The 10,114-nt window shown below is 30.1% G+C and overlaps 2 protein-coding genes across 2 annotated transcripts; one reads left to right on the top strand and one right to left on the bottom strand.

The window, feature by feature from the left end:
- The first annotated feature begins 2,775 nt into the window (after nucleotides 1–2,775).
- Nucleotides 2,776–7,169, top strand: LOC139865871 (beta-hexosaminidase 1). Its single transcript, XM_071853972.1, has 15 exons — nucleotides 2,776–3,230; nucleotides 3,326–3,409; nucleotides 3,516–3,551; nucleotides 3,656–3,767; nucleotides 3,905–3,975; nucleotides 4,091–4,221; nucleotides 4,366–4,382; nucleotides 4,486–4,534; nucleotides 4,703–4,803; nucleotides 4,956–5,015; nucleotides 5,191–5,224; nucleotides 5,780–5,878; nucleotides 6,182–6,241; nucleotides 6,351–6,601; nucleotides 6,734–7,169. Exons 1-15 carry the CDS (start codon nucleotides 2,856–2,858, stop codon nucleotides 6,907–6,909), a joined length of 1,656 nt encoding a protein of 551 aa, XP_071710073.1. The 5' UTR covers nucleotides 2,776–2,855; the 3' UTR covers nucleotides 6,910–7,169.
- Nucleotides 7,170–7,549: 380 nt separating this feature from the next.
- Nucleotides 7,550–7,963, bottom strand: LOC139869217 (E3 ubiquitin-protein ligase MBR2-like). The gene has a single exon (XM_071857536.1). It carries the CDS (start codon nucleotides 7,961–7,963, stop codon nucleotides 7,550–7,552), a length of 414 nt encoding a protein of 137 aa, XP_071713637.1.
- Between the last annotated feature and the right edge of the window lie 2,151 nt (nucleotides 7,964–10,114).

The following is a 10,114-nucleotide window of genomic DNA, read 5'->3' as shown; positions in this document are numbered from 1 at the left end:
TAAGTGAACATACATGCTAAAGTCATTTAGTTTAATGACCCATGGAACCACAGATTCCGACTAAGAAACTTGTCGTTATTTTTACAAACATATTGATATACTTAACTTGGTCAGAATACATGACTACATTTATTATCCCACCACTTTCTTCCAATTTTCATCATAATTACGTAGTAATATTTTCTTGTCATAAAAGCTACATTAGAACATTTTATTGAGATATGTATTTCGCATACATATGAAACGTAATTAATCCCGTAAAGATAACTCGTATTTGAATAATACTAATACAATAACAATAAAGTGTGCTTTAAAATTGAGTATTTATATTTTTAATAATAATTATTAGTAATAACAAATATCTCTTTAATTATTATAAAAAAACTAAAATACAATTATTATATGAAGATTGTACAATATGCTTCAAAGTTTGTACATGTGTTCATGAGCTGTTTTGTAAAAGATTGTACAATTTGTTTTAAAGTTTGTAAATATGATCATGTGGGTGTTTTATCATAAGGTTGTACATAATATTTCAAATATTGTACATATGGTTATAGGGGTGTTTTACCATAAGGTTGTACATAATGCTTCATATATTATATATATGGTTATTTGGGTATTTTATCATAAGGCTGTACATAATGCTTCAATTATTATATAGTTAACATTTTATTAAAAATAATTAATTATGTTAATGACATCATCATGAGGGGTTTATAAATTTTTTCTTTATTTTTGATTTTTTTTAAAATTGAATAATCTTTATTTATGACATCATCAGTTTAGAAATTTATATTATACTATAGATGTTTTTCTTTTCTTTTTTTGAAAGGCTGTATAATATATAATGTAAAAATAATAATGAGTAAGAAACAGAAAACAAAATACTCTTACTATTTTGAGTTACAAAAAGAAAGAAATACAATTTAATTTAAATATTCAAGTTAGAAAGAATAAACCTCTTAAAGACTAATTAAATAATTAAATTAAATGATAAATTAATAAAATTAAATATTACTAAATAAATAGAAGAAGCCAATGTGCTCGAGGGTTCCTTGCTACCAAAAAAAGTTTTAAAAACTAATAAATAAATTATAAAATAATATTTAATATAAAATATAAATATAAATAAATAATAATAATAATAAAATATTATAGTAAATATATGATATGAAATAAATTAATTATCCCTAATAAATAAATAAGACTAATTAAATAATTAAATTAAATATAACTAATTATTTAATGACATCATCATGAGGGGCTTAGAATTTTTTTCTTAATTTTTGATTTTTTTTTTTAAGTTTATATAATCCTTATTTATAACATTATTATTTTAGATATTTATATGCTATTATAGATACATACATAACAATAATAATGAGTAAGAAACGGGAAACAAAATACTTTTACTATTTTGAGTTACAAAAAGAAAGAAATACAATATAATTTCAATATTCAAGTTAGAAAGAATAAACCTCTTGATTATAACTCTAAGTGACTATTATCACTCCTAATAACGTTGTAGATGTAAATCTCAGGTTAGTTCGATCCTTGACAAAGCCAAATCAACTTAATTATGGATCTATAATGGAAGATATTTTAATCAATATCGGAGTGACGCTTAGGATCCGGATATCTGAGGTTTAACTGTTATGAAGAAGTCAATGTTCTTGTATACAGGGGTCTCTTGTTACCAAAAAACGTTTTAAAAAATAATAAAAAATTATAAATAATATTTAATATATATATATATATATATATATATATATATATATATATATATATATATATATATATATATATATATATATATATATATATATGGGCAGGATCAATGGGGAAGTAACCAATCGGGGGGAAGCGGGGGGAAGCAAAAAAAAAAAATTTCGTTTTTTTTTCCGGCATCATGATCACACGAAAATATGAACATTTAGAAGAAACACCTCGTGATGAATGTTATTATTTAGGCAGAAAAACGATCGACAAAAATAACATTCAAGATAATATTGTTCGTGAAGAATATGAACGTTTTTTTTTTTTTTTTATGTTTTGTGAAGTAAAATTTAGCCCGATTTTGAATTTAGGGTTTAGGGTTTAGGGTTTGGTGTTTTGGGTTTATTCCATAAACCCAAAACACCAAACCCTAAACCCTAAACCCTAAACTCTAAACCGTTCGTGTTAAAAACTCAATCTAAATCCTAAATCTAAACCCTAAACCCTAATATTTAAACCCTATAAACCATAATATCTAAACCCCAATAGCTAAAACCTCAAAATACGCTCGAAAAACACGATAATTGTTATATATTACTTCTTCGAGCGTTTTCCCGCCAAAATAAAAACATTTATCACAAAGTGTCTCTACTAAATGTTCATATTTTCATCTCATCTATAATGTTCGTGAACAAAGTTTTTTCAAAAAACGAAAAAAAAAAAGTTTTTGCTTCCCCCGAATGGTTACTTCCCTCTTGATCCTACCACTATATATATATATATATATATATATATATATATATATATATATATATATATATATATATATATATATATATATATATATATATATATAGAGAGAGAGAGAGATAAATAAATAATAAATATATTATTATTAAATATAATAGGATATATGATATAAATAAATTAACTAGTAATTAAATAATTAAATTAAATAATAAATAATAAATTATAAATTAATACAATTAAATACTACTACTAAATAAAGAAAATAAAATGTACAATTGAAAATTTTCCTTTGACTTCTCTTACTTTTGAAGGAGCAAGAAGCTGAAATCCTCCACACTCACTCTTCACTGAGGTCAACACTCAGAAAACACACCTATCTCCCAAACATGTCAACTACTGTAATAAACCCTAAATCACTATTCTCAATCATCACTCTTATCTCAATTTTTTTATATCTAACACCAATCATCAATTCACGAACTCTACGCCCAATTCATTCAAAATCACACCTTTCCGATGATTCATCCGTCACATATTTATGGCCGTTACCGTCAGAATTCACCTCCGGTAACCAAACGTTGACCGTCAACCCTAATTTATCACTCTCTGTTTCCGGTAACGGTGCGAGTTCCGTAATTGTTAGAGATGCCTTTGATAGATATAAAAATATTATATTTAAACACGCTAGTAGCTCAGGAAGTAGGAAATTAGGTTATGATGTTAGTAAACTTACTATCATTGTTAACTCCAATAATGAAGAGGTGAGCTTTTGAATTATGTGGATAGATTTTGTATATATATATTGTACTATATACTGTTAGAATGTGAATTGTTTTGTGTTTGAATTTGTTTGTAGCTGCAACTTGGTGTTGATGAGAGTTATACTTTGTTGGTTGCGAAAAATAATCAGCTTTCTGTTATTGGAGATATTAATATAGAGGTATTTACATGTGTATATATAGATACTGTTTACAATGGTATAGTGTTTTAGTTTTAAGATGGAACATGAGATCTAGATGATTGATATGTGTTATTGTTTGATGTAGGCGAATACAGTTTACGGTGCACTGCGTGGATTAGAGGTATGAACATATCGTGCAATTGTTTTGTTGCAAGTTTGTACATTACTTATGGATGCGTTGTCAAGCATGTTGTTTCGTTGCTTATAATTGACATATTGTTGCAGACGTTCAGCCAATTATGTGGTTTCGATTATGGAACTAAATCTGTACAAGTACACAAAGCTCCTTGGTTTATTAAAGACAAACCAAGATTTAAGTTTCGTGGGCTTTTGCTTGGTATGTTGACATTGATATTTAAAGTTGGATTTTAATTTTCTATTTTGCCCAATATAGGCTATGAAAAAGATGTACTCCGTATATGTTAGGTATCGTTGTTGGATCTGTTATAGTAATGTATTATCATTGTTCCGTAGATACTTCAAGACACTATTTCCCAATCGAGATAATTAAACAAATAATTGAATCTATGTCGTATGCTAAACTGGTAAGTTACTCATATCTGTTTCCATATATTCAGTTTCAGTATAGCTGGAGATCCTTCAATTGTTTTATTATATTTAGCTGCATGAATTTCTGATGTTGTGACTTTCGTTCAGTAGAATGTTCTTCATTGGCACATCATAGATGAACAATCTTTTCCTTTAGAAGTACCTGCATATCCAAAGCTATGGAAAGGCGCATATACAAAATGGGAACGGTATACTGTCGAGGATGCTACCGAAATCGTTAAGTAAGACTTCGTGCCTATCACTTACATTAGGTTATGATGTAGACCTGCAAGTTCTGTTACTGCATTAGCCTTTGCATGCCTTCTATTCTATTTACTGAATCTTTGTTCTTTGTTTCATGTCTCATCGACGACGTTATTGTAAAGCTTTGCGAAAATGAGGGGTACTCTTCTATCTTTTACATCTTAAATTCCAACTAGCCATTTATGAATAGTCTTGTCCGTGTTGATACTCGTTCTTGATTATACAAACATTTTCAATGACAGGTATCAATGTTATGGCAGAGATTGATGTTCCTGGTCATGCAGAATCATGGTAAACGTGTTTTTCTTACCTTTAGGTTGCCCAATCTTCTATAAATTCATGACTATGTTCCCTAATTGAAATTTTCACTTGATAACATTCACACAACAAGAGGTTTAGATGTGTATAGGTGTTTATTTGCATTTTCTTGTCTAAACTAATAGGCCGATTTCCATTCAGGGGTACTGGATATCCTGATCTTTGGCCTTCAGCTTCATGTAGAGAACCTCTTGATGTTTCAAAGAACTTCACTTATGAGGTTCTTTCTGGAATTTTAGAAGGTAAACATTTATTACTATTATATGCTATTAATTTATCTATGTACTTTTTGTTTCGTGGTTCTAAAACTTCATGCTATAATGCAACCTGTTTTGTGGAGTCTTAATTGTTAAATTTTATACTTTTTTATGATGTTACATTCTCATTGTTACAGACATGCGTGAGATTTTTCCTTTCGAGCTCTTTCATTTGGGAGGCGATGAAGTTAATACTGGTTAGTAAGTTTTTTCATATGCGCTATGTAAGAAAATGAGGTGAAGCTGTATCTCTTTATGAGGAAGTTTTTCTATTATGGTGATTAAACATATATACATGAAATAATGAAGTGACTATCTTATATAAGCTTTGAACTCATTTTTGGTTGTCTAACACAATCTAAATTGGTGCAGATTGTTGGAAATCTACCCCACACGTGAAGCAATGGTAAAGTCTTGTCTTCATTTAATAAGTTCATGCCCTTCTCACTTGTGTATTAGTAGTAGTTTACGCCACAGTTGTTAACTCATGACTCAACTCGTGACTCAGATTATTGATTTTTTAACTCGTGACTCGTTAAGAGTCACTATGTTTGAATTTACAAAAAAATATATACATTTATGTATATGTATATTATTGTTTCAGATTTTTGTTCTTAAGCGGCAATCACTACAAAGCCTCAATTTGAAATAGATTGTAGTCATTTCATTTTCTGTTTTGTCCTTTATTTTTTGTATTACATTACACTAAAAACTTTTTCTGAATTTCCGACTTGGTCGCACAAGAGTCAGAAGAGTCTTGAGTCAATAAACTGCTCTAAAGAGTCAAAGTCCTTTAACATCCAGAGTCCAAGTCACCTCGTTCTTTGGATTTTTGGTTCTACTCATAAGAGTCAACTCGTGAATCGTAATAGTCTAACATCTATGGTTTACACGATGTTAGTAATAACATTTTTGACTATCCGTTTCTGCTTTGTTCATATAATTTTCTCATCCATAATAGGCTTCAGGATATGAACATGACGACCAAGGATGCATATCAGTACTTTGTTCTCCGAGCTCAAGAGATAGCAATATCCAAAAACTGGACGCCTGTCAATTGGTATGTCATATAATTTTAGCCTTTTCATGAGCACAAAGTTTTATTGAAGTAAATAAACTCATTGTTCCATAAGAAAATATTCTACATCTTTATTGCATTTAAGCAGTCAAGATTTGACTCAGAATCGAGGCAAGTATAGTAAATAAGGGTAACTACATTGCAGTATATATAAAAAGTCCTAACATTAAGTGAGATTTACGACTTCACTAATAGTAATAGTAATAAATGATGATAGCAGGATATTGTGATTTACGCTAGAAACATCAAGCAATCATCCTTATTGTCTTAAATCTTTGTACGCAGGGAAGAAACCTTCAACACATTTGCTGAAAAGCTCAATCCGAAGACCGTTGTGCATAACTGGTGAATTCTTAATTGTATTATATTATTATAACGATTTTAATTCTCAAAAATCATTTTAGGTTAGCATCTTATAAAACTTACTACCGACATTTGGTGAATATTGTATCAGGTTGGGGCCTGGCGTGTGTCCAAAGGTGGTTGAACAAGGGTTTAAATGCATTTATAGCAATCAAGGGGTTTGGTATCTTGATCATTTAGATGTCACGTGGGACATGTTTTATGATGCCGAACCACTTGAAGGTATAAACGATGCTTCTGAGCAGAAACTCGTGCTTGGTGGTGAAGTTTGTATGTGGAGTGAGACCGCTGATCCTTCAAATGTTCAGGCAACTATTTGGCCTCGTGCTGCAGCTGCTGCAGGTATTCTGTGTCCTATAGAGTTATATTATTCAACACTCATTATCACAATTCAAAATATATCATAAGGTTACTCACTTTTCAACTTTTTTTTTTTTTTTTTTTTTTTTTTTTTTTTTAATGTTGGAATCACAGAGCGCATGTGGTCCTCAAAGGAAGTTGCACCAACAAGCAACACATCTGAGTCTGCATTAACCAGGTTGCAGTACTTCAGGTGTCTCTTGACCCGGCGTGGTGTTCAAGCTAGCCCAGTAACAAATCAGTATGCTCGAAGCCCTCCTTATGGTCCTGGATCATGTTATGACCAATAAGTCAGTGTGCAACCAATGCCATTTCCGAGAGATGTACATATATCATTGGTCCACAACTCCCAGAAACATGGCTGCGGGTTTGCGCAATCAATACTGCATGTTGGTTGTATTTCGGGTTAAAGTAAGAAAAATGTTTGTTGGCTTGAAATTGAATATTGAAATGTTGTTCCTCCCTTTTGTTGTTGTGAGTGATAATGTTATAAGATTGTGTTAAATGGACATGTTTATCATTATATAATGAAACAATTACTTGGTTGGTTCCTGTGTTTTACCTCAAATATCAATCTTAAAGTATATTCAGAATACTTATTAAACAATTATATTCTTGTATATATTTATTATAAGGTTAAAATTGTAAACTTACATTATCCATAGAGTTCATTCAAAAATGCTTATCAAACACGTTATTGTGATTCTGAACCAATTAAGTCCAGTCAGAATCACCTGATTTTGAACCGTTAAACACTTAACCATTCAGTTTTATCAAATGCTATCAAAAGCAATCTTAGATAGAATACATCCAATGAACTGATCATGTTTTGAACCACTTTAGAACACTACAAAACATAGCACAAATATATGTCTACAACAATCCATTCCTCATTGATTAAAAAGCGATACAAACAATAACCAAATTACGCTACACAGTCAATGCAGTAGCCCTGCACAAGGGGCAAACATTGTTACATAACAACCAACCCTTAATACATTCAGCATGGAACTGATGCCCACATTCTAAAACCCCAATCATCTCATTTTCTTTGTAGTCACCCAAACAAATCGAGCAACTATCCACTTGTTCGCCTTCACAACCTCCATCAACGTTTCTCTTCATTACACGTAAATGCTCTGAAATCTGTTCTTTCGATAGTGGTGGTTGTGCAGAAACAACCGTCTCAGGAGAAAATCTGCCGTTCTCATGAGCAGCCATTAAAGCATAAAAAAGATAGCGACGTCTATCATCCGATATCAGATGACCGTAATTACGAATCGCCCATATACTGAATGGGACATTTTCATCAATCACTACGTTCATAGAGGGACGTCCAGGCATAGTATGTGTTTTTTTTAGTCGGTGATTGATGGATCAATTCTATTACGTTAAAGAACACATTTCAACCAAAATAATTTACTCTTTGGAGAGTTAATAAAAAACAATGAAAACTGTAACACTGTAAATATATGTATATGATACTTGTAATTGTATGTGTTTATCATAAACAAGGATGAAGGATCAGTAGTTATATATATACAAGAAGATTTAATTTTTATTTCTAACTTGAATTGATACAAATAAATTCACATTAATTATACACTTAAATGCTCGTCCTCTTTATCTATATATGAACAAACTTTAAATATATTTTCTCCTTTTTACCGTTTTTTGTGGTGTATTTCATTCCCACGGCTATATTTATTACTGGTTTTTAGCCTTATGTATAATGTTCATATGTTAAGCATTTATTCACAAATTCCTTAAGCGTTGGATTACATAATAATACAATAATTTTCCTCTTAAAATACACTGAGAAAATATATTTGAAAAGATATTATTGAATTAATGCTAGGCATGTATAGAATGAACATGATAGATAAAGGATCGGGACATAAATATATTTCTAAAGAAGATTTACAATCTATTTTCTTGAATATTGGGTAAAATGCAATGATTTGTGCATTTCAAAACGTTTCAATGATAACCATTAGAGTTGTCGCTAATATAATCGCTTTAATGAATTCAATATAACTTCTTAAGAATATGCATTTACAATTTCTACTAGTATATTGTATCAAATTAATAAGTATCAAATACATATTACATATCTTTATTATTAGGAGAATATTCCACAACTTTTTGCCTTTAGCGGCCAAAATTTGACTCAGAATTGATAGGAGTATTGAAAATAATGGTAACTACATTGCTTTTTTTTTTTTTTTTTTTTTTTTTTTTTTTTTTGACAGCGGTAACTACATTGCATTATTAATACAAAGTACTAACAATATGTGAAAGTCAGAGACATGAATATTAATTTGTCGTAAATCATGCTAGATTAGGATCTTAAGGCTTAGTACAAGGACTTCGTTTATGCTCCTTCTTTTCAGGTTGAGACCTAGCATTCGTTTTGTTTGTCCAAAGGTGGTCGCACAAGGCTTGAGCATTTATAGCAATCAAGGGAAACTGTTGACCCTTCAAATGTTCAAGCAACTATATGGCCTCGTGCTGCACTGCTGCATCTTGTGTATTATTTAGTACACGAAGTTGCAGTTAGGACCCATTTCCCTATAAAAGTGTCAATTTGAGTTTCGTCTTAATCAATGGGATTAATGGGTCAAACTGGTAAAATAAAACAATGTTAAGTATGATATGCTAGATCAAATACTAAAATAGTCATCCTGGCTAAGTGACTTCCACTTGCTCTTTAAGTGTAGAAAGTCTCTTTTGTTAACTAGCTTTTTTTATGATCAAAATACACTATACAATTGGGACAAATTTTCTATGTATATTAATTACTTGAATCCAAAAATAAAATCATATAATAGAAAACTGAGTTATAATAACAAATAAAAACCTCTTATATGCTATTTACAAAGCGCTAAGTTCACTTCCTACAAAACTAACAAAATTAAAGGTGACTAAGGGCGTGTTTGATAAAATTAAATAATTAAGCGCTTAATGGTTATAGTCTAAATAATTCAAAAGTCATGAATGGATTGGTTCTTAATGACAGTAATTTGTTTGATAATCATTTTAAATGAATAATATGAATTATTAAAATTACCTTTATAACCTTTTGCATGTAAAAAAATATAGTTGTTTAATAAATGTTCTTGATCTAGTTATTGTTAGAATGTTATAATTCACCCTTAATTCTTATTGATCAAACAAGCCAAATATATAATAATGATTTGAGCACATATCCCTTGATTTTAGGGATTATGTCTCTTGATATCTATCAATACAATCTTTGCATTTAATACTAGATATGCCTATATTTAATATGAGATACGCTAGATATTACATATGATATTGTCTATGTCTAATATCCGTTAACATCCTCCCGCAGTTTGAGCGGGAGAGGAATGAACGGTCAAACTGGATTAAAACGCTAAAAACTAAATAACATTCTTCTTTCCGAGCAGACTGATATTCGTTGATGTGGTTGCGTATTGCTTGATTGCGTTTCCTTTTTCGTAACGTTTTTTT

The sequence above is a fragment of the Rutidosis leptorrhynchoides genome, chromosome 9 (genome assembly GCF_046630445.1).
Source record: "Rutidosis leptorrhynchoides isolate AG116_Rl617_1_P2 chromosome 9, CSIRO_AGI_Rlap_v1, whole genome shotgun sequence".
NCBI classification, from domain to species: Eukaryota; Viridiplantae; Streptophyta; class Magnoliopsida; order Asterales; family Asteraceae; genus Rutidosis; species Rutidosis leptorrhynchoides.
Note: the sequence above shows the minus strand (reverse complement) of the source record. Positions and strands in the feature narration are given on the sequence as shown.

Bases quoted from the DNA above. Each gene is read 5' to 3' on its own strand.
- LOC139865871 (XM_071853972.1), top strand. From the start codon at position 2,856: ATGTCAACTACTGTAATAAACCCTAAATCACTATTCTCAATCATCACT. The intron at 3,768-3,904 runs GTATGTTGACAT...ATTGTTCCGTAG, and splicing joins GTTTCGTGGGCTTTTGCTTG to ATACTTCAAGACACTATTTC. The intron at 4,804-4,955 runs GTAAACATTTAT...TCATTGTTACAG, and splicing joins TCTTTCTGGAATTTTAGAAG to ACATGCGTGAGATTTTTCCT.
- LOC139869217 (XM_071857536.1), bottom strand. From the start codon at position 7,963: ATGCCTGGACGTCCCTCTATGAACGTAGTGATTGATGAAAATGTCCCA.